Raw genomic sequence first — 25058 nt, 5'->3', positions numbered from 1 at the left:
TGTGATTCATATAAACATTTATTGGTTAGTTTGTAAATTGCACATTTGTAAATAATATATATATGGTCAGTTTGTTAACCCATTTACACATGATATGTAGTCATGTGAGAGATGGTCATAAGTTACAATTCTCGTCATGGCAATGTCATATAACCATCTGAACAAGGATAAGATGTTTCACATATCAACAGGAGTACTGGAGAAAAAAAAGTCATATTAATAAACATTGATAGATCTAATATACTGTATTTATATTCATATAAGCAATTTTTTACATGCAATCGTAAACTTTTTGCCAATGCCATCTTACCAAACTTGCAAGCAAGTTCCGGCAATTAGCACCAAAATCAGAGGACCTGGCATTTACACTAATATTTTCAATAAATAATTAATTGGATCTATTTTAATTTATACTTAAAAAAATACTTAATTCTTGATCAATTTTTCATTGATTATTCTTTTCTTAATTGTCAAATCATTTGTATATTACTCATCTCATGAAATACACCTGTGATGCTTTTCTTCTTTTCCTAGTGCCAATCATGAATTAATGGACGATGTGATTTTTATCTAGTGCTAATAATGATAGTTAATAATATATAGATTCATATAAATACATTAACAACTTGAATTAAGGAAGAATGGATCAAAATACGAGATCACAGGGCAAAGATGGAAATTAGTAGAAAATGTGGTCTACAAGCACAGCTGGCTGTGCCCAAAATCCTTAAATTCATTCCATGATCACAAGTACACGGACCAATAGGTGACGTTGAAAAGGGGTCGACCCGCTTGGCGGCTGAGGGGATGACGGGTTTGGGCGTTGGCGGTTTCTTGGCCTTGGCCTGGCTTTTGCTAAGGCCATGATGCAAGGTGATGGGCTTCCCGTAGCAGTCGAAGAGCTCAAAGTCCTGCGGCAGTGAGCCAACAATGCTGAAGTCATTGGTGCGCAGGTCCGACTTGGAGGTGCAAACCTTTTTGCACCGGGTCTCTCCCACCTGGAAAAGGGAAAAGTGGATAGAGTAACAGCTGCACAATCATTGGAGGAGCAGAGGGTCAGCCAAAGAGCAGTGCCCCTTAACCCCTTAACTGCTTAAGTGCTGTGCTCAAGTGCACAATGGCAGTGGGTGGTGAGGTGGTGATGGGAACAATTGAAAACATTGCATTAGTCCCACTACTCCAAACACTCCTGTCCAGTCACTCTCCAGCTCTCTGACTTTCTCTCAGTTAACGGCAACATACATCTCGGCAGGCAATGCAACAGGAGTCAGCTAGAGCTCCAATCACATCCCATTTCCTCCTCCCTTGCCACAGATGGCAGCTACCGCCAATGCTGAGCCATTGCGGCCAGAGCCAGAGAGACGTCGACAGTAGTTTAAGCCAACCAGAGAGGAGCCTGACTCAACGTGGGGGAAAAAAATCAACAAATGCCCTGTTCTGTTTCTGTCATACCCAGCGACTCACAGTCTCACATTTAAGGATCCCGGGCAACCGCGGAAGGAACGCAAATGGGTGCCACAGATCACCTGGCCCTTATTACCAGGGGAAGGGGGAGACAATGGAAGAATTGAGGACTTGCCTGACTCGACTTTGGAAAGGAATGGTGATGATGCTTGCCATACCTTTTGTACATCTCAAAGCCTGTCCTCCGTGCACCTCCAATTGAATTAGGCCTTAATTCGTGTGACATTCTGACATGAGCTGATTTATGACTGCGGTGCTTTGCCAACCCTGTCAGGACTCTTTGGTGTGGTTTCGATCAGATCTGTTCTGTTTTTTTCCAATGGTTGTAGGGTAGGATGGAGACATACGGAGATGATCACTCTTGCACGTCCATATATATATACATATATATACAGTGGGGCAAAAAGTAATTAGTCAGCCACCAATTGTGCAAGTTCTCCCACTTAAAAAGATGAGAGAGGCCTGTAATTTTCATCATAGGTACACTTCAACTATGATAGACAAAATGAGAAAAAAATCCAGAAAATCACATTGTAGGATTTTTAATGAATTTATTTGCAATTATGGTGGAAAATAAGTATTTGGTCACCTACAAACAAGCAAGATTTCTGGCTCTCACAGACCTGTAACTTCTTCTTTAAGAGGCTCCTCTGTCCTCCACTCGTTACCTGTATTAATAGCACCTGTTTGAACTTGTTATCAGTATAAAAGACACCTGTCCACAACCTCAAACAGTCACACTCCAAACTCCACTATGGCCAAGACCAAAGAGCTGTCAAAGGACACCAGAAACAAAATTGTAGACCTGCACCAGGCTGGGAAGACTGAATCTGCAATAGGTAAGCAGCTTGGTTTGAAGAAATCAACTGTGGGAGCAATTATTAGGAAATGGAAGACAAGACCACCATCTCCCTGATAATCTCCCTCGATCTGGGACTCCACGCAAGATCTCACCCCATGGGGTGGCTGACTAAATACTTTTTTTTCACACTGTATATGTGCATAAAATGATAGTTTCCAGATTTGACCATATTAATAACATATATTAATACATTAATATTAATAGGCTCTTATTTCTGTGTGTTTGTTATATTATTAAGTCTATGATTTGATATTTGATAGAGCAGTCTTACTGAGCGGTGGTAGACAGCAGCAGGCTCGTAAGCATTCATTCAAACAGCACTTGCCTGCGTTTGCCAGCAGCTCTTCGCAAATTCTTGAAGCACAGCACTGTTTATGACTTCAAGCCTATCAACTCCCGAGATTAGGCTGGCAATACTGTAGTGCCTATAAGAACATCCAATAGTCAAAGGTATATGAAATACTAATGGTATAGAGAAAAATAGTCCTATAACTCCTATAATAACTACAACCTAAAACTTCTAACTGGGAATATTGAAGACTCACGTTAAAAGGAACCATCAGCTTTCATATGTTCTCATGTCCTGAGCAAGGAACTTAAACGTTAGCTTTTTTACATACATATTTTACATATTGCACTTTTACTTTCTTCTCCAACACAGTGTTTTTGCATTAGTTAAACTGAATTGAACATGTTTCATTATTTATTTGAGACTAAATTGATTTATATTAAGTTCAAATAAAAGTATTCATTCAGTGTTGTTGTAATTGTCTTTATTACAAATATATATATATATATATATAAAAAATTGGTCGATTAATCGGTCTCGGCTTTTTTTGATCCTCCAATAGTCGATATCAGCGTTGAAAAAAATCATAAATCGGTCGACCTCTAATGTATAAATCTCCACGTATACAAAGAGTGCAACATTTTGACAGTGTAGTGGTGTTGTGCAGTAGTGTTGTTGTCAAATCACCGTCTTACTTTAATGCTAACTGTCAGTTTCTTTCAGGAAGAGATGAGAATGCACCAGATACACAATTACCTCATGCATGGCAGAATGCCCCTAATGTTGATGTTTTGGAGCTGTAATCTGGATTTTCTATTTTTTTCTTTGGTGAATTGACATGCTGTTATGTTACAACAGAATCAGTGGGAAGTAACTTCTGAAAACACACGTTTCAATCTTTCTCATCGGCTACAGGGGAAATGAGATACTAATCATACAGTTGCTACTTTTTCACTCAACCATCAAGCTCATTAATTGGCGTTAATTTGATTTACTTTTGATTTTTTATTTGATTTTTCCTTTATTTAACTAGGCAAGTCAGCTAAGAACAAATTCTTATTTTCAATGACGGCCTAGGAACAGCCTAGGAACAGTAGGTTAACTGCCTGTTATCTGCCTGTTCAGGGGCAGAACGACCGATTTGTACCTTGTCAGCTCGGGGGGCAACCTTCCGGTTACTAGTCCAACGCTCTAACCACTAGGCTACCCACATTCCACTAGAGTCATCTTCTCGCAAATCGCAAGTCTTGACTAACATACATGACGATGTAAATGAATTTCTATGAAGTGTATGATCGAAAATAACATTTCACAAACTAAATCTGTACCTGTGTCAATCTTTATCCATGTAAGGCCAGAGTGCAGGAGATGTTAGGACAATTCAATCACTCATAAATGCCATCTATTGGTATCTCTAACTTCCCTCTCATCATGCCTAAGGACTTAGCCGAGATGGCATCGCAGTTCAGACGTCTTTTGTCCTCGTCTTGTCGTGTCCTGTATATATATATATATTTTATAACTTTTTTCACATACATTTTATTTTTATTTTCCATCAACTCATCTTCAAAACACTCTCCTGCAACCCGCCTCACCAATTTATATTTATAAATAAGTATTATTTACCTCAAATCTGCAATCCTCCAAGAAGCTAGCCAGAAGCTAGCCAGAAACTCCAAGAAGCTAGCCAGAAACTAGCCAGAAGCTAGCCAGGAGCTAGCCAGAAGCTAATCAGAAGCTAGTTCAGAAGCTAGTTAGCTTCTTTACTGGCAACTCATTAGTATTCAGCTAACCATGGTTTGTGGTCATCAGCTATCCTTTAGCTCGAAAATCTATCGCCAGTTTTGTACGGCGCAGCGCGGCTCGGAACGGAACATACCGGACCAATTTTTCTCTCCATGTCCCTGGATTTCAACTGCTCTCTGGACACTCATTCCCGGATCTCACAGCTAGCTGGCTGCTATCCGTGTGTCTATCTGCTTTCGTCGATTCCGGAGCAAACATCAATTACTCCGGAGCTAGCCAGCTCCGACAATCACTCCTGGGCTGCAGTCACCTATCCGAACCCGTTTTACTGCCTACGCGGAGCCCCACCGGGCCTTCACAACTGGACTGCCGACGTTATCTACCCGAAGGAGATCCGGCTGGCTCCTCCGTCGCGACGTTACCTGAACGCCCATCTGCGGCCTGCTAACCGCTAGCCGTCTTACCGGCTGCTCTCAGAATAAACAATCGGACAATTTATTTATTTTTATTATTATTATGTTTCTTCTTGGGCCTCTATAACTATATCTATTGTTTTTATTTTTTTGTTGTTGTGTGATTTGGACTAATCCCCTCTACCACACGGAACCCCACTAATCTACTGACGGAACGCAAGAGGTGGCTAACAACAGACCTCCATCCTATGCTAGCTTGCTACCGATGTCCTGGCTAGCTGTCTAAATCGCCGTGACCCCCAAACCAACCTCTCCACTCCCTGGACCCTTTTGATCACTCGACTAAGGATGCCTCTCCTTAATGTCAATATGTCTTGTCCATTGCTGTTCTGGTTAGTGTTTATTGGCTTATTTCACTGTAGAGCCTCTAGTCCTGCTCACTATACCTTATCCAACTTATTAGTTCCACCACCCACACATGCAATGACATCTCCTGGTTTCAATGATGTTTCTAGAGACAATATCTCTCTCTTAATCACTCAATACCTAGGTTTACCTCCACTGTATTCACATCCTACCATACCTTTGTCTGTACATTATACCTTGATGCTATTTTATCGCCCCCAGAAACCTCCTTTTACTCTCTGTTCCAGACGTTCTAGACGACCAATTCTTATTGCTTTTAGCCGTACCCTTATTCTTCTCCTCCTATGTTCCTCTGGCGATGTAGAGGTGAATCCAGGCCCTGCAGTGCCTAGCTCCACTCCTATTCCCCAGGCCCTCTCTTTTGATGACTTCTGTAACCGTAATAGCCTTGGTTTCATGCATGTTAACATTAGAAGCCTCCTCCCTAAGTTTGTTCTATTCACTGCTTTATCACACTCTGCCAACCCGGATGTTCTAGCTGTGTCTGAATCCTGGCTTAGGAAGACCACCAAAAATTCAGAAATTGTCATTCCAAACTACAACATTTTCAGACAACATAGAACTGCCAAAGGGGGCAGTGTTGCAATCTACTGCAAAGATAGCCTGCAGAGTTATGTCCTACTATCCAGGTCTGTACCCAAACAATTTGAACTTCTACTTTTAAAAATCCACCTCTCTAAAAACAAGTCTCTCACCGTTGCCGCCCGCTATAGACCACCCTCTGCCCCCAGCTGTGCTCTGGACACCATATGTGAACTGATTGCCCCCCATCTATCTTCAGAGCTTGTGCTGCTAGGCGACCTAAACTGGAACATGCTTAACACCCCAGCCATCCTACAATCTAAACTTGATGCCCTCAATCTCACACAAATTATCAATGAACCTACCAGGTACCCCCCCAAAGCCTTAAACACGGGCACCCTCATAGATATCATCCTAACCAACTTCCCCTCTAAATACACCTCTGCTGTCTTCAACCAAGATCTCAGCGATCACTGCCTCATTGCCTGCATCCGTAATGGGTCAGCGGTCAAACGACCTCCACTCATCACTGTAAAACGATCCCTGAAACACTTCAGCGAGCAGGCCTTTCTAATCGACCTGGCCGGGGTATCCTGGAAGGATATTGATCTCATCCTGTCAGTAGAGGATGCCTGGATATTTTTTTTAAATGCCTTCCTAACAATCTTAAATAAACATGCCCCATTCAAGAAATTTAGAACCAGGAACAGATATAGCCCTTGGTTCTCCCCAGACCTGACTGCCCTTAACCAACACAAAAACATCCTATGGCGTTCTGCATTAGCATCGAACAGCCCCCGTGATATGCAGCTGTTCAGGGAAGCTAGAAACCGTTATACACAGGCAGTTAGAAAAGCCAAGGCTAGCTTTTTCAAGCAGAAATTTGCTTCCTGCAACACTAACTCAAAAAGTTCTGGGACACTGTAAAGTCCATGGAGAATAAGAACACCTCCTCCCAGCTGCCCACTGCACTGAAGATAGGAAACACTGTCACCACTGATAAATCCACCATAATTGAGAATTTCAATAAGCATTTTTCTACGGCTGGCCATGCTTTCCACCTGGCTACTCCTACCCCGGTCAACAGCACTGCACCCCCAACAGCAACTCGCCCAAGCCTTCCCCATTTCTCCTTCTCCCAAATCCATTCAGCTGAAGTTCTGAAAGAGCTGAAAAATCTGGACCCCTACAAATCAGCCGGGCTAGACAATCTGGACCCTTTCTTTCTAAAATGATCTGCCGAAATTGTTGCCACCCCTATTACTAGCCTGTTCAACCTCTCTTTCGTGTCGTCTGAGATTCCCAAAGATTGGAAAGCAGCTGCGGTCATCCCCCTCTTCAAAGGGGGGGACACTCTTGATCCTACCATGCCTTTCTAAGGTCTTCGAAAGCCAAGTCAACAAACAGATTACCGACCATTTCGAATCTCACCATACCTTCTCTGCTATGCAATCTGGTTTCAGAGCTGGTCATGGGTGCACCTCAGCCACGCTCAAGGTCCTAAACGATATCTTAACCGCCATCGATAAGAAACATTACTGTGCAGCCGTATTCATTGATCTGGCCAAGGCTTTCGACTCTGTCAACCACCACATCCTCATCGGCAGACTCGACAGCCTTGGTTTCTCAAATGATTGCCTCGCCTGGTTCACCAACTACTTCTCTGATAGAGTTCAGTGTGTCAAATCAAAGGGTCTGCTGTCCGGACCTCTGGCAGTCTCTATGGGGGTGCCACAGGGTTCAATTCTTGGACCGACTCTCTTCTCTGTATACATCAATGAGGTCGCTCTTGCTGCTGGTGAGTCTCTGATCCACCTCTACGCAGACAACACCATTCTGTATACTTCCGGCCCTTCTTTGGACAATGTGTTAACAACCCTACAGGCAAGCTTCAATGCCATACAACTCTCCTTCCGTGGCCTCCAATTGCTCTTAAATACAAGTAAAACTAAATGCATGCTCTTCAACCGATCGCTACCTGCACCTACCCGCCTGTCCAACATCACTACTCTGGACGGCTCTGACTTAGAATACGTGGACAACTATAAATACTTAGGTGTCTGGTTAGACTGTAAACTCTCCTTCCAGACCCATATCAAACATCTCCAATCCAAAGTTAAATCTAGAATTGGCTTCCTATTTCGCAACAAAGCATCCTTCACTCATGCTGCCAAACATACCCTTGTAAAACTGACCATCCTACCAATCCTCGACTTTGGCGATGTCATTTACAAAATAGCCTCCAATACCCTACTCAACAAATTGGATGCAGTCTATCACAGTGCAATCCGTTTTGTCACCAAAGCCCCATATACTACCCACCATTGCGACCTGTACGCTCTCGTTGGCTGGCCCTCGCTTCATACTCGTCACCAAACCCACTGGCTCCATGTCATCTACAAGACCCTGCTAGGTAAAGTCCCCCCTTATCTCAGCTCGCTGGTCACCATAGCATCTCCCACCTGTAGCACACGCTCCAGCAGGTATATCTCTCTAGTCACCCCCAAAACCAATTCTTTCTTTGGCCGCCTCTCCTTCCAGTTCTCTGCTGCCAATGACTGGAACGAACTACAAAAATCTCTGAAACTGGAAACACTTATCTCCCTCACTAGCTTTAAGCACCAACTGTCAGAGCATCTTACAGATTACTGCACCTGTACATAGCCCACCTATAATTTAGCCCAAACAACTACCTCTTTCCCAACTGTATTTAATTTATTTATTTATTTTGCTCCTTTGCACCCCATTATTTTTATTTATTTCTACTGCACATTCTTCCATTGCAAAACTACCATTCCAGTGTTTTACTTGCTATATTGTATTTACTTTGCCACCATGGCCTTTTTTGCCTTTACCTCCCTTCTCACCTAATTTTCTCACATTGTATATAGACTTGTTTATACTGTATTATTGACTGTATGTTTGTTTTACTCCATGTGTAACTCTGTGTCGTTGTATGTGTCGAACTGCTTTGCTTTATCTTGGCCAGGTCGCAATTGTAAATGAGAACTTGTTCTCAACTTGCCTACCTGGTTAAATAAAGGGGAAATAAAAAAATAAAAATATGCAAGGTTAAATAACCATTCCTCCTTCAACTGTGAGGGAAGTGGTTAGGGACAACTTCATCTTGACCTTAAATCAGTGTCTGGGGGCAACTTATTTCTAAAATCACACAAACCTCCCCCCACTCACCAGAAACAAGCCCATCCCCTTCCCTACCTTTCCCTCACCCGCCACACACAACCACCCCTTACCCACCTGCAGCGTGCTGACATGACAGGGCGTCCCGCTGGTGCCGTTGACCGTGTTGTTCCTGCCCGCCGCCTTCTCCTTCCCCTTTGCCTTGGACGCCATCTTGGCCTTCTCTGCCTCAATGCGCTTTGGGCTGTTGAGCATCACCTGCACCACGGCGTACTCCACCAGCGAGGCGAAGCCAAACAGCAGACATCAAATCAAATCAAATGTATTTATATAGCCCTTCGTACATCAGCTGATATCTCAAAGTGCTGTACAGAAACCCAGCCTAAAACCCCAAACAGCAAGCAATGCAGGTGTAGAAGCACGGTGGCTAGGAAAAACTCCCTAGAAAGGCCAAAACCTAGGAAGAAACCTAGAGAGGAACCAGGCGGAGATTATAACAGAACATGGCCAAGATGTTCAAATGTTCATAAATGATCAGCATGGTCGAATAATAATAAGGCAGAACAGTTGAAACTGGAGCAGCAGCATGGCCAGGTGGACTGGGGACAGCAAGGAGTCATCATGTCAGGTAGTCCTGGGGCATGGTCCTAGGGCTCAGGTCCTCCGAGAGAGAGAAAGAAAGAGAGAAGGAGAGAATTAGAGAACGCACACTTAGATTCACACAGGACACCGAATAGGACAGGAGAAGTAGTCCAGATATAACAAACTGACCCTAGCCCCCCCGAAACATAAACTACTGCAGCATAAATACTGGAGGCTGAGACAGGAGGGGTCAGGAGACACTGTGGCCCCATCCGAGGACACCCCCGGACAGGGCCAAACAGGATGAGCCAGACGTCGATGGCCTTCACATAGGACACCTTGGGCAGCTCTGAGGCCAGGGACGTGCACTCAGAAGACAGGGAGAGCACCAAGAGGATCCCTGGGAGGTTAACAGGATGGGAGTGAGGATGTGGCCTTGTCAATTAAACATCCAAGGAAGGAGAGCATAGCTTAGCTTTGGGGATACTTCTACATTTGTCTTAGGATCTCAAATTAGCATTTGACCCCTGGACTCTCTAATGCGCAACATAAAATGCACAGCAGACAAGGAGGTTCAATTTCAGACCATGAGGATCGAAGTATTTTATTTGTTTTCATCCTTGCCTTTAAATCAGAGGTCTAGACTTTCATCTAAACCAGGTGAGTGGTTAATAGCAGGGAGAAGACACAGCAGCCCTTGAGAGTTGGAATTGAATACCCCTGGTGTACAGTACATAATAATGGATATATGAATCACCTAAACTAGGCAGTGGTAATGAAACACTCACAAGCCCATATCCCAGGATTTACAGTACAAAGAGCCCAATTATAAACCTCCTTTACCTTTCTCATTCTAGTGATGAAGATGGTTCAAATAGCCACTGATAACGGAGGGCTATTTTTTTTCTCCAAATGAACAATTAATCTAGGTTGTTGTATGCATAAAAATCTTTATATAAAAGCGGGGTCCTTATTTCGGATGATTATCTAACCCCATTCGAGTTCACCGTTGCTCCGAAATCATTTTCATCACAGCATGTAAGATGGCCTATTTTTTACATAAGACAAGGAAGATGTTGGCTCTGTTGAAACAGCATAATGCTTTGTTTGCCGACGCTTGGCCCCCGATGGGGTGCTTTATTGTGGGGAAAAAATGAGTCTGAAACCGACACACATAGTAGGTAGCATGTATGGAAGTATTCCATACATTTAATAACATGTACCCTAACATACACACACACTCACAGAGATGAATGAATGACATATGTCAAATGGTCACACGCGGGAGATGACTGACCTTTGCTGATCCCATTTACTGAGGTGTCATGAGGTCTCCCTCCAGAGGAAATGGCGGGATGGGATGAAAGTGACAAACAGCTGGAGGTGAATGGTCCTCTTATCCACACAGCTCTTTCCAGACCCATCGGACTGTTTGACGTGACGTCAAATGGGTGAGAAGTTTACATTTCCGACTCATGCAGGCCTGTTGACAATGGACCAGGCGAGTTACCCATACAAAATAAAAAGGTATCATTATCTATTATGTATCATGTAAGGGCGACAGTGGAAGGACAATGGGTGGTCCCATTCACTTCCTCGGACAGAAAAGGTAACATGGGAGAATAGATTATATGAAAAAATGGAAAGCAATCATGTCATCATGCAGTGATGGCTAATATTAGGCTGCATTTGATGCCTCGAAATCCAAACTGAATCACACTACGTTTCACTATTGCTTCAATTAGTGAAGCGAAACAATAGTGAAACTTGGTGTGATTCAGTTTGGATTTGGAAGGGAACACCACAGACAACACCACAGTGACATGGGGGACTAAAGCAGGCTTGTCTGTTACCCAAAGGGACCAAGGAATCACTGCTTTCAGGGTAAGGCTAGGATAGGGGTTTACGGTCAGTGGTTAGGATAGGGATCAGAGGTCTTACCCAGAGGGACCCTGGCAGCGCTGGCGTCAGGGTTGATCCAGAATGAGAGCCAAGAGAGGACCATGATGAGGAGTTTAGGGGCATAGACTCCCATCATGTAGAAGCCCACCTGCCTCCTCAGGGTGAAGATCACCTCCACACACGTGTAGTAGCCTAGAGAAGTAAAGACAAGGGGGTGGGGCAGAGGAGTGTGAGAAGCTTGCAATACCAGATTAATGTTGGCCATCTCTTGTATAAGTATGTACATTCACAAACTAAAGTGTACCAAGTTTTTCAAGCTACTGTTAGGGTAACACACATTCATAACGAAGTAATCTAAAAATGTATTTGGGTATACAATAATATGACTACTAAATGACTGTTGTGATAACTAACTATAATTGCTAAATACCATTGCATTACATCGGTCTATGAATGAAATCATAATAATGAACTGCACGTCTTTTGCAAGAGTTTGACTAAGGACAAGCAGAGGGAGAGAACGCATCATCATCAAGATACACATTTAGCCTGGTACATAGGGTATGTTCTCACACTCGTCTAATACCGGAGGCTATTTCCTCTTGGATCTTTTTTCAAAAGCAGAACAGGAGGGGCAGCCCCTGGCGTGTTCCATTTTGTCAGATTCCGCTCTCTTTCCCCCTATCTGCTAAAGCTCTGCTGTTTAATTGCATTTGTGAATAACCATGGTATCTCACTTCCTAGACAGACTGCTGTTTCACCATTTCTTTCCCCTGTTATCTGCTTTGGAGTAACGTCATTGAAACACGTCTCTCTCATGTTCCCCTTCAGTCGGTCACTCGGTATAACACACTAGGGGAGTCAACGACCAATCGTATTCGCCTTAAGAAAACTGAAATCACGCCCAATGGATGCCGAGCCCGCCCCCTTCATGGCTATAATAAATCAGGGCTCGCACTCAATTCCTAATTTCTTCGCTCTTCAGCTCCTGTCACGCAATTTCCAAACTTTTCAAGCACAGGAAGACCACGAGATTCGGCTCCGACTTAGTTGTCTGTTAGTGGGAACAGTGCGTAGTCCTCCTCCTAGATCAGGGGTCTCCAACATGTCGATTGTGAGCTACCAAGTAGCTTGTAGCCCACCCATGAGTAGCTCGCCAAACAATTCTGAAAGTACATCCAAATTTCACGTCCCACCGCAAACTTTTGTTAACAAATCTCACAAGTATCAGACACTGCAATCTCACAGCTACTATCTAAACAATGCAACATTGATATTATCCCAGCCCTAGTTAGCCACTATTGGATTAAAAAGCCAAACCTAACACAATATCTGCAAATACATTTCCAGCAATATTGCCCCTGTCGGTCTGTGTGGTGCGCGCGTTTGTCTTTCACTCCGTGTGTTGATGTGATAAGGGGCTTGTGGATTGACAGAAATACTTTCCCCCAAACCTTCGCAATTAAATGTGAACTGCAAAGTAGGTTTACTTGGCAGAAATATATCATAAGTAAGTACATCATTTGTATCTATTATTTGTTATTGGCAAAGTATGCCATGAAATGAGCAGTATCAGTTCAGACTCATCATTAGACTAGCCTATTAGATGGCACCTTCCTCACTTGCTAGATGCACAATTAAAAGGGAAATTACACTCCAAAATACATTTTTGTTTTCTTCCAGACCTAAAAAAAAATAGGTCAGCATTTCAGCATTGACATGGACTCAGTACTTCCAATTGTGTTGTCTCTCTTTGAACAATTGTAATTTGAGAGTGAAAAACAACATAAAACCAGGAAAAATAAAACTGAGAAAACTAGGAAAATATAACAATTGGGGAGAAGAAAATCCACAGATTTTATAGGGCCCCCCTTAGAGTAATTAATTAACCATTATTTTACCAGATATATTGGCAGAAAACAGTGCACTAATTTCTCTTGTACACTAGGAACCTGGGGAAGAGTTGCAGGGGAGAATAAAAGAGAAGAATGTGCCAACATGTTTAATTTTTAAAAAGTAGCTCTCATGCTAGAAAAGGTTGAAGACCCCTGCCCTAGATGTTGTGAATGTTGTGTATTGGTTTTTGCAACAACAAAAAAGCAACAACTTTCTGTTCTGCTTGTGTCGCTAAAGCTTCCTTACTTGGGTAGGATTTGTGTTTGCTAAAAGCCCATTAATTGCTGCTCTGCTTGTGTAGCCAATGCTTCCTTACTTTAGTAAGATGGCCAGCGTAAGACTAAGTTCAAAAAGGCTGACCTCCAACCGCGCCTTAGGGCATGTGGTTTCAGAATGACAATTTAAGATACTCGTGGGTGCGGTCCTGTTTTCCTGGGGTGAAAACACACTCAGGAGTGAGGCCAGGAGGGATCAGCAGTGGTTGTCGGAGTTGATAGGGGTGTCATCCCAGCCGAGGTGAGGCTCATTCCAGTTTCTCTGGTACTGTTCAGAGTCTGGATTCTGGTGATAATATACTATCCCTGGTTGGCTCTAGAGAGTTTTCAGAGTCTGAATTGGATGACATCAGTCCGGGGCAGCCTAAAGCTCTGGCTTTGGATTCGGCGGGGGAGAGTGAACCATTGGTGGTTAATGCGCCTTTGATGGAGCTGTGTCATAGGGCAGCAGATCACCTGGGGGCGGATTGGCCATCTTCTCCCCCACAGTGAAGTTCCTCCAGGTTTGGGGGAAGGTATTTACCTCGTGACCTGCAGTGGTGAAGCGTAGCTTACCGCTGTTTAAAGATTTAGCCTGATGAGCTAAAGTCAACCTGGGATTCCCTTCATTCGGCCATGTTGGTGCTACCAGGTTATTTAGACTTCATGAATGTAGAGGGTATGGAGGTGGTTTACATACAGCCGATGGATGGAAAGCAATTTACTTAACTCCAGAGGTTAAGAAGGGGGCTAATCCTAGCATGGTGCTTCCAAATAAACAGTGCCGGTTCTCGGCAGATCAGCTGGACAAAGTGTATCAGGATGAGCGTTGGCGGCCAGTTCGTTGAATGTGGTTACAATGCTGCAGATTTATCATATTGGTTTGCTGCAGTAGCTGAATAGGACCGTGGAGGTGGAGAAGCCGGATTCAGAGCTACCCGACACAATCCGTGCTATGGCTGATTTAGTGCTGCATCTTTCCCGCTGTATTATCCTGGCTGTGGAAAAGTATGGGGGCGACGGTAGTGGCTCAGTGTCACCCCTGATTGACGTTGTCCCGGATTCCAGAGGAGGGACAGGCGGATGTATTTGGATGAGCCAGTTACGCCAATAAGGTTGTTTGGCTCGGCTATGGAGTCCTTATAGGCCGTTTCGAGGATGGGTGATGGGGGGGCTTCAAGATCAGTTTTTGACTGTTTTGGTGCTTCTGGGCAGCGGTGGACATCTTGGCACAGATGCCATGCTGGGTCAAAGGAGAGCAGGGTGAAAGTAGACTCTTCAATGGCGCAGGGTGAAGAAGCAGACCTTGTGACCCTAGCTGGAGGCCGAGGTAGGGGGCATGTTCTCGGCGCTCTCGTCCCCAAGCATTTACTGTGTCAATGGGGGCAAGTTACTGGTTGCCGAAGTCCCCGAACCCGGTGTGGGCCGGATATTAGAACGGAAGGTACGTTAAGAGGGTCTGTTGTTGATTCTGGTGACTTCCTGTTGGCCCAGAAAACCCTGGATCCCAGAGATCGTCCACCTGTTGGGCGGGGACCTGTGGAGGGTTCTGTATTATTGGGATCTATTGTGTCGGGGGCACGGGAGAGTTTGGCCCCCACCACTGCAGATATGAATCTGTGGGTTTTGGCCCCTGAAAAGTTGAATTTGACGGCTACGGGTTTTCCTTTGAACATGATTACGACGGTACAGTCAGTGTATAGGGTGTTGTATACATATAAGTGGCACGTTTGAGGGTTGGTGTCAGGGAAAAGGAATTTCTCCTTTGGTGGACATTTTGTTGTTCTTGCAAGAGTTCTTTGAACAGGGCCTTTTTTTTCCACATTTAAGGTATATTTGGCAGCCATCTCAGCTTGTCATGTATGGATTGAGGGTGCTACCCCGGGGCCTCATACACTGGTGGTGTGGTTCCTGAAAGGAGTGCATCGGCCCAGACCAGTGTCTAAGCCTATGGCTCTGATCTGGAATCTGGCTTTGGTCCTGGACGCTTTGTGTGAGCCTTTATTTGAACCATTGGAGTCTGTGGACCTGAAAGTCCTTTCATACAAGGCTGCCTTTCTCATGGCCTTGGTGTCGGCCAAGCATGTTGGGGGTTCTCCACACGTACACCTTTCCTGTTTGGAGTTCGCACCTGGTTACTCCAAAAGGGATGTTACGGCATAATGCAGTTTTTGTTCCCAAGGTAATGCTTATGTCTTTACAGGTCCCTTGCTTTCGAGCTGTTCCCATTCTCACCTCCTCCGTTTACTTCTAGTGAACAACGGAGGTTGCAACGCTTGTGTCCGGCATGCACTTTATGCACGGATATGGATAGAACCTAGGATATCCGCGTTCTTGGCCAGATTTTTGTCTGTTTCGATAATCCAGCTCGGGGTAGGCGGCTTTCTATGCAGCGTCTTTCTCATTCGATTCTGAGGGACATCAACTCAGGGCATACGACAGCAAATGACAAGGGTTGCCTAGAGGTGTGCATGCTCACTCCACCAGAGGTGTGGCGGCTACTTGAGCATAGTTCAAGGGTATGATGACTGGTATTTTTTGTTGTTGTATTTATTAAGGATCTCCCATTAGCTGCTGCTCTTCCTGGGGTCCTTCAACATTAAGGCAGTTATGAAATGTAATATTTAAAATTGTATATAACACTTTACCCAATACATTTAGTGTTTCCCTCCGGCCACTACTCCACTATCACATATTTACAATAAAATATCCATATGTACGTGTGTGTAGAGTGTCCTATGTGTATGTGTGTCTGTGCCTGTGTGTATGTCTTGATTTGGAATAGAGTTCCACATAGCTATGGCTCTATGTGGTACTGTGCGCCTCCCATAGTCTGTCCTTATCTTGGCGATTGTGAAGAGACCTTTGGTGGCATGTCTTGTGGGGTATGCATGGGTGTCCGAGCTAGGTGCCAATAGTTTAAAAACAGACACCTCAGTGCATTCAGTATATCAACATTTCTTACAAAAACAAGTAGTGATGAAGTCAATCTCTCCTCCACCTTGACATGCATGTTCATTTAAGGGCTAGCTATGCTGCCTTGTGTTGAGCCAATTGTAATTTTCTGAGGTTTCTCTTTGTGGTACCGGACCACACGACTAAACAGTAGTCCAGGTGCAACAAAACTAGAGCCTGTGTGACCTGACTTATTGACAGCGTTGTTAAAAAGGCAAAACAATGCTTTATTATGAACAGACCCATCTTAGCTACTGTTGTATTAACATGTTTTGACCATGACAGTCACCTCAACTTGATCAATTTCCTAATTATTTATCACAAGATTTTGTTGAGTTTTAGGGTTTAGTGAATGATTTGTCTCAAATACAATGATTTTAGTTTCTGAAGTATTTAGGACAAACGTATTCCTTGCCACCCATTCAGAAACTAACTGCAGCTCTTTGTTAAGCATTTCAGTCATTTCAGTCGCTGTAATAGCTGAAGTGTATAGTGTTGAGTCATACACATACATAGAGACACTGACATGTCATTAGGAAAGATTGAAAAAAGTAATGGGCCTAGACAGCTGCCCTGGGGAATTCCTGATTCTACCTGGTTTAGGCTTCCATTAAAGAACACCCTCTGTGTTCTGTTAGACAGGTAACTCTTTAACCACAATATAGCAGGGGGTGTAAAGCCATAACACAAGTTTTTCCATCAACAGACTATGATCGATAATGTCAAAAGCCGTACTGAAGTCTAACAAAAGACCTCCCACAATATTTTACATTAGTATTCAGACCCTTTGCTATGAGACTCGAAATTTAGCTCAGGTAAATCCTGTGATCATCCTTGATGGGATTCCACCTGTGGTAAATTAAATTGATTGGACATGATTTGGAAAGGCACACACCTGTCTATAAGGCCCCACAGTTATATATCAACCTGGTCTCAAGGCATTTAGTATTATTCTCTACGTAAATCGAAGACTTAATTTAGTATGATATGTTAGGTTTGTATGTCATGCATTAATTTGTGGATGTCCATCACCCATTTTGTATGATATGTTGCTAAACGTATGAGTGTGTTACGAATTCTAGCTAGGTCAGCTAGGTCGCTAATATTAGCTAGCTGGCTAACGCTAGCTGGGTTAGGGGTTAATGTTAGGGTTAAGTTTAAGAATGAGGTTAAAGGGTTAAGGTTATGGGAAGGGTTAGCTAACATGCTAACTAGTTGCTTAGTAACTAAAAAGTATTAAGTAGTTAAAGTTGCTGATTAGATAAAATGCTAAAGTTATCCGTGAGGAGATTCGAACTCGCAACTTTTGTGTTCCTTGACGTTTGCGTTATACGCCCACCCATCCACCCTTTGCTTAAGTAACCATTTGTCTTGTGTAACCATACCAAACTTAACACATCATACTTGGGCCATCAGGGTAGCATAGTGGTTAGAGAGTTGTACTAGTAACCGAAAGGTTGCAAGTTCATATCCCCGAGCTGACAAGGTACAAATCTGTCGTTCTGCCCCTGAACAGGCGGTTAACCCACTGTTCCTAGGCTGTCATTGAAAATAATAATTTGTTCTTAACTGACTTGCCTAGTTAAATAAAGGTAAAATAAAAAGTTTCTAATTGAAGTGACGCATATGTACATTTACTACAATATATCTAGTCTGAGACTAGGCTGGCTATATTCATAACTATTCATTTTCACACCCTGTTTCCTGGCTACTCGCTCTACCTTTCCCTTCAATAGAGCTTGTGTTTAGTATTTTATTAGGATCTCCATTAGCTTTTGCCAAGGCAGAAGCTATTCTTCCTGGGGTCCAAACAGCTTGCCTGGAATGTAGCTTGCCTGGAGAAATGGAACCAATGGAATAGTCACAGTAGTGCAAACCCCTGCCCTTCTGGCACTCAAACAGGCTCAATCAAACAAAGTATTTGAAAGAGAAGGAATCCTACTTGAACCAGGCTTTGAGACCCTGTAGGGGTTTCGGGAGGACAGACTGAGGTTGTTCACCCACCTCCAGTCTCACTGTGTGATCTTCATGCCATGTTAAGGGGGGGCTGCCATAGAACAGGCTCCCACCGGTCACAGACAACGGTGATCTTTGTGTCTCACTGGTTCGTCACAACAATCCCATTAAAAAGGTCAGCCTCACTGCCAGCTGCGATGCTCCCCTGTGTGAGTGTGCTGGGGTTGTGTTCAAACTGAGTGCTAACTGTGTAGGCCTTTCGCTATTGGCGCTATGCTAGTCTCCAGTGACAATCGCTGCTTTGTTTTTAGTCTTAGCCTTTTGGTTCTCACACTGACAAGTGAAAAAAAGGCCTGGGTTTTCAAAGTGCATTAGAGAAGTGTGACCTATCAAGGTTTTAATATCTCCAGGCATTGAGCATGAGGGCAACTATATATTTCTTCCATGTGCAAGTGCAGGACAAGTGTAAAAAAAGACCAATAAAGCTTTGGCCAAAGCTAGTTAGCTACATACAGTGATGCAGTGATGAGGATCGTATGGAATACTACGTTACAAGGCTACTCTTGAATTATTATTGAAATGTGGTTTGTGTTTTGGCGCCACGTGACTGCCGTGGCTTCAACTAGGTAGGTGCTTTAGTTTGGTAAAAGTGAAGGAGTAAATCAAATCAAATTTTAGTCACATGCACCGAATATAACAGGTGTAGACCTTACAGTGAAATGCTTACTTACAAGCCCTTAACCAACAATGCAGTTAAAAAAAATACGGATAAGAATAAGAAATAAAAGTAACAAGTAATTAAATTAAAATTAGCAGTAAAATAATAATACAAACAAAAAAAATACAGGTGGGTACAGAGTCAATGTGCGGGGGCACCGGTTAGTTGAGGTAATATGTACATGTAGGTAGAGTTATTAAAGTGACAATGCATAGATGATAACAACAAAGAGTAGCAGTGGTGTAAAAGAGGGCGAGAGGGGGGATGCAAATAGTCTGGGTAGCCATTTGATTAGATGTTCAGGAGTCTTATGGCTTGGAGGTAGAAGCTGTTTAGAAGCCCCTTGGACCTAGAGTTGGCGTTCCGGAACCGCTTGCCGTGCGGTAGCAGAGAGAACAGTCTATGACTATGGTGGCTGGAGTCTTTGACCATTTTTAGGTCCTTCCTCTGCCACCTCCTGGTATAGAGGTCCTGGATGGCAGGTATCTTGGCCCTGTGATGTACTGGGCTGTTCGCACTACCCGCTGTAGTGCCTTGTGGTCAGAGGCCGAACAGTTGCCACACCAGGCAGTGATGCAACCTTCTGAGGATCTGAGGACCCATGACGAGTCTTTTCAGTCTCCTGAGGGGGAATAGGTTTTTCAAGCCCTCTTTCACAAGCTACGGATTCCATGAATTGCAGTGGCTGAGCTCAAACGTCCTACTATGGAGAAGCCACACAGGGCGGAGAGACACCTTAATCACACCATGCTGCCTGCCCGCCCTTGCTACAGAGACTATCTTTGGTTGCTCTCCCCCTTTGAACACCTCCCGCCATTGACCACTCAAAAAAATGAAAGATATCGTTGTTTTTCTGTATTGCTTGTCTTTTGTGTTTCTTTAAAGCAATTTGAGATTTATCTAATGAATAGCGCTATAAACGTTGAATAAATTATTATTATTAGCGTTAGTATTGAGCCACGTAAAACATTTGAACTCACAGGGAATAATGAATGAATAGATGAAAAGGGAAAATCCAGAGCCTTTACATTCTTAAGCCAAGCACATGTAGGTCTCTGACACTCCAATTTATGGTAAAGGTTAATCAGGAGACTTGAAGTTCATTGGTTCAAAGGATTTCTCACTGTGCAACCAAATGCAAGGGAGAGTCTGGCATAAGTAAAATCAATTAGACCAATATGGTTTCATTCGCATATTCCTTAAAAATAAAGGTATTTATACATACATGCATATGACAAGTAATCATGACTTATACCTGTAGTTAGCACAGTTTCACATATGCATGCATATGAGGAGCATACCTGTCCCTGCGTAGAATTTGGTGCAGTTGCCATACTCTATATCCTCCTGTTTGATATCAAACTGGGGCAGGGCGATCTCCTCCATCTGGACAGGGTCCCCTGACTGCCACATAAACTGCAGGTCATCTGTTTTATAGCCAACTGTAGACACGGACAGACAAATTCACACACAGAGAAGCATACATAGGCACGCGTACACAGGCAAACGCACGCACGCACGTGCAAACACACCCACACACATCGTCGTCATCAACAACAGTTAATACTATATATAAATCTCCATCCAGGCATGATTACACTATATCTCAATGTTATTTGAAGTACATTTTTCAAATAATAGTAATCACACTCTGCTAAGAAGATGCTTTTTCCAGTAGTCATTTTCAATTACTTACAAACATGAAATATAGGCAGATTTACATGTCCTATAGATTTTACTAGTGTTGTTTTTTTAAACCAGACTAGTCAGTTGAGAAAAAAATATTATTTACGATTACGGCCTGAGAAGTGGTGAAGGGCAAGTGCAGCTCTAAATAAATAAAACAAGACAGGAAAGAGACAACAGGAAAGACATCGCAAGACATAAGACAATGCAGACAGTAACAACAATGCATACTAAAACAGAGACAAACTGGTTATAAATTAAACAAATTGGTCTCTAAATCGGGTTGAATGGCGGGAACCCGCTTACCGAGACTTACCACCCAAAACCACTCCCTTTCCCTGGGATAAATAACAGCGAGATAACGGGGCATGATAATCAATTATTTAAATGAAGAGCATGGGCGTGAAATGGAACTGTTAAATTATATGCAATGTCTAAATTTGGCTTATCTACGGCATCTGCATGATGAATCATCAGGGGGGGACAGACAGCCCATCTCAGATTGGAGCGCAGTTCACAATCAAATCAAATCAAATCAAATTGTATTTGTCACATACACATGGTTAGCAGATGTTAATGCGAGTGTAGCGAAATGCTTGTGCATCTAGTTCCGACAATGCAGTAATAAACAACGAGTAATCTAACTAACAATTCCAAAACTACTACCTTATACACACAAGAATATGTACATAAAGATATACGAATGAGTGATGGTACAGAGCGGCATAGGCAAGATGCAGTAGATGGTATCGAGTACAGTATATACATATGAGATGAGTATGTAAACAAAGTGGCATAGTTTAAAGTGGCTTGTGATACATGTATTACATAAAGATGCAGTAGATGATATAGAGTACAGTATATACGTATACATATGAGATAAATAATGTAGGGTATGTAAATATATGTAAACATTATATTAAGTAGCATTGTTTAAAGTGGCTAGTGATATATTTTACATCAATTCCCATTATTAAAGTGGCTGGAGTTGAGTCAGTGTGTTGGCAGCAGCCACTCAATGTTAGTGGTGGCTGTTTAACAGTCTGATGGCCTTGGGATAGAAGCTGTTTTTCAGTCTCTCGGTCCCAGCTTTGATGTACCTGTACTGACCTCGCCTTCTGGATGATAGTGGCTCGGGTGGTTGTTGTCCTTGATGATCTTTATGGCCTTCCTGTGGCATCGGGTGGTGTAGGTGTCCTGGAGGGCAGGTAGTTTGCCCCCGGTGATGCGTTGTGCAGACCTCACTACCCTCTGGAGAGCCTTACGGTTGTGGGCGGAGCAGTTGCCGTACCAGGCGGTGATACAGCCCGACAGGATGCTCTCGATTGTGCATCTGTAGACGTTTGTGAGTGCTTTTGGTGACAAGCCAAATTTCTTCAGCCTCCTGAGGTTGAAGAGGCGCTGCTGCGCCTTCTTCATGATGCTGTCTGTGTGGGTGGACCAATTCAGTTTGTCTGTGATGTGTACGCCGAGGAACTTAAAACTTACTACCCTCTTCACTACTGTTCCATCGATGTGGATAGGGGGGTGTTCCCTCTGCTGTTTCCTGAAGTCCACAATCATCTTGTTGACGTTGAGTGTGAGGTTATTTTCCTGACACCACACTCCGAGGGCCCTCACCTCCTCCCTGTAGGCCGTCTCGTCGTTGTTGGTAATCAAGCCTACCACTGTTGTGTCGTCCGCAAACTTGATGATTGAGTTGGAGGCGTGCACGGCCACGCAGTCATGGGTGAACAGGGAGTACAGGAGAGGGCTCAGAACGCACCCTTGTGGGGCCCCAGTGTTGAGGATCAGTAGGGTGGAGATGTTGTTACCTACCCTCACCACCTGGGGGCGGCCCGTCAGGAAGTCCAGTACCCAGTTGCACAGGGCGGAGTCGAGACCCAGGGTCTCTAGCTTGATGACGAGCTTGGAGGGTACTATGGTGTTAAATGCTGAGCTGAAGTCGATGAACAGCATTCTCACATAGGTATTCCTCTTGTCCAGATGGGTTAGGGCAGTGTGCAGTGTGGTTGAGATTGCATCGTCTGTGGACCTATTTGGGCGGTAAGCAAATTGGAGTGGGTCTAGGGTGTCAGGTAGGGTGGAGGTGATATGGTCCTTGACTAGTCTCTCAAACCACTTCATGATGACGGAAGTGAGTGCTATGGGGCGGTAGTCGTTTAGCTCAGTTACCTTAGCTTTCTTGGGAACAGGAACAATGGTGGCCCTCTTGAAGCATGTGGGAACAGCAGACTGGGATAGGGATTGATTGAATATGTCCGTAAACACACCAGCCAGCTGGTCTGCGCATGCTCTGAAGGCGCGGCTGGGGATGCTGTCTGGGCCTGCAGCCTTGCGAGGGTTAACACGTTTAAATGTTTTACTCACCTCGGCTGCAGTGAAGGAGAGTCTGCATGTTTTGGTTGCGGGCCGTGTCAGTGGCACTGTATTGTCCTCAAAGCGGACAAAAAAGTTAGTTAGTCTGCCTGGGAGCAAGACGTCCTGGTCCGTGACTGGGCTGGTTTTCTTTTTGTAATCCGTGATTGACTGTAGACCCTGCCACATACCTCTTGTGTCTGAGCCGTTGAATTGCGATTCTACTTTGTCTCTATACTGATGCTTAGCTTGTTTTATTGCCTTGCGGAGGGAATAGCTACACTGTTTGTATTCGGTCATGTTTCCGGTCACCTTGCCCTGATTAAAAGCAGTGGTTCCCGCTTTCAGTTTCACGCGAATGCTGCCATCAATCCACGGTTTCTGGTTTGGGAATGTTTTAATCGTTGCTATGGGAACGACATCTTCAACGCACGTTCTAATGAACTCGCTCACCGAATCAGCGTATTCGTCAATGTTGTTGTTTGACGCAATACGAAACATATCCCAGTCCACGTGACATATCCCAGTCCACGTGATGGAAGCAGTCTTGGAGCGTGGAATCAGATTGGTCGTACCAGCGTTGAACAGACCTCAGCGCGGGAGCTTCTTGTTTTAGCTTCTCTCTGTAGGCAGGGAGCAACAAAATGGAGTCGTGGTCAGCTTTTCCGAAAGGAGAGCGGGGGAGGGCCTTATATGCTTCGCGGAAGTTAGAATAGCAATTATCCAAGGTTTTGCCAGCCCTGGTTGCTCAATCGATATGCTGATACAATTTAGGGAGTCTTGTTTTCAGATTAGCCTTGTTAAAATCCCCAGCTACAATGAATGCAGCCTCAGGATATGTGGATTCCAGTTTGCAAAGAGTCAAATAAAGTTTGTTCAGAGCCATCGATGTGTCTGCTTGGGGGGGAATATATACGGCTGTGATTATAATCGAAGAGAATTCCCTTGGTAGATAATGCGGTCGACATTTGATTGTGAGGAATTCTAAATCAGGTTAACAGAAGGACTTGAGTTCCTGTATGTTGTTGTGACCACACCACGTCTCGATAACCATAAAGCATACGCCCCCGCCCCTCTTCTTACCAGAAAGATGTTTGTTTCTGTCGGCGCGATGGGTGGAGAATCTATCACCATGGTAGATCTATTACCATGGTAACTTTTTTTCTTGTGACAGGATAATTTATCCCAAACAACTACCTCTTTCCCTACTGTATTTAATTTATTTATTTATTTTGCTCCTTTGCACCCCATTATTTTTATTTCTACTTTGCACATTCTTCCATTGCAAATCTACCATTCCAGTGTTTTACTTGCTATATTGTATTTACTTTGCCACCATGGCCTTTTTTTGCCTTTACCTCCCTTATCTCACCTCATTTGCTTATACTGTATTATTGACTGTATGTTTGTTTTACTCCATGTGTAACTCTGTGTCGTTTTATGTGTCGAACTGCTTTGCTTTATCTTGGCCAGGTCGCAATTGTAAATGAGAACTTGTTCTCAACTTGCCTACCTGGTTAAATAAAGGTGAAATAAATAAATAAATAAATAAAAAGCCTACATTTGCTGCAGCATAGTCTATAACAGGGTTACCCAACTGGTGGCCCGCAGGCTGAATTTGGCCCGCGTGTGGTTTTATTTGGCCATTTACATTGTTGTACATAAAATACTATAAAAACACCAGGATTTCAGCTCCAAGTGATTTTAGTTTATGAAACTCTGTTCCCAAGTATTCCCACGCATAATACAGAAATATGTGACCGTATAGAAATAATAATAATTAAAAATTAGATTTATATAGAGCTTTTCTATCAACTGAGGTACTCAAAGCGCTTTACATAGGTGAGGGAAACTCACCTCATCCACCACCAATTTTGTGCCAGAACGC

The 25058-nt window shown here is 43.7% G+C and overlaps 1 protein-coding gene across 1 annotated transcript; it reads right to left on the bottom strand.

Moving 5' to 3' along the window:
- Positions 1–20587, bottom strand: LOC115129162 (glycine receptor subunit beta-like; the record flags this gene model as incomplete). The annotated part of the gene is made up of 5 exons (XM_029659263.2): positions 1–998; positions 8981–9171; positions 9747–9845; positions 11387–11539; positions 20428–20587. Coding segments are annotated over 5 exons (942 nt in total), but the record flags the coding sequence as incomplete, so codon positions are not given.
- Between the last annotated feature and the right edge of the window lie 4471 nt (positions 20588–25058).

Source organism: Oncorhynchus nerka, linkage group LG5 (assembly GCF_034236695.1).
Source record: "Oncorhynchus nerka isolate Pitt River linkage group LG5, Oner_Uvic_2.0, whole genome shotgun sequence".
NCBI lineage: Eukaryota > Metazoa > Chordata > Actinopteri > Salmoniformes > Salmonidae > Oncorhynchus > Oncorhynchus nerka.
The sequence above is the reverse complement of the archived record's forward strand: the minus strand, read 5'-3'. Positions and strand labels throughout refer to the sequence as shown.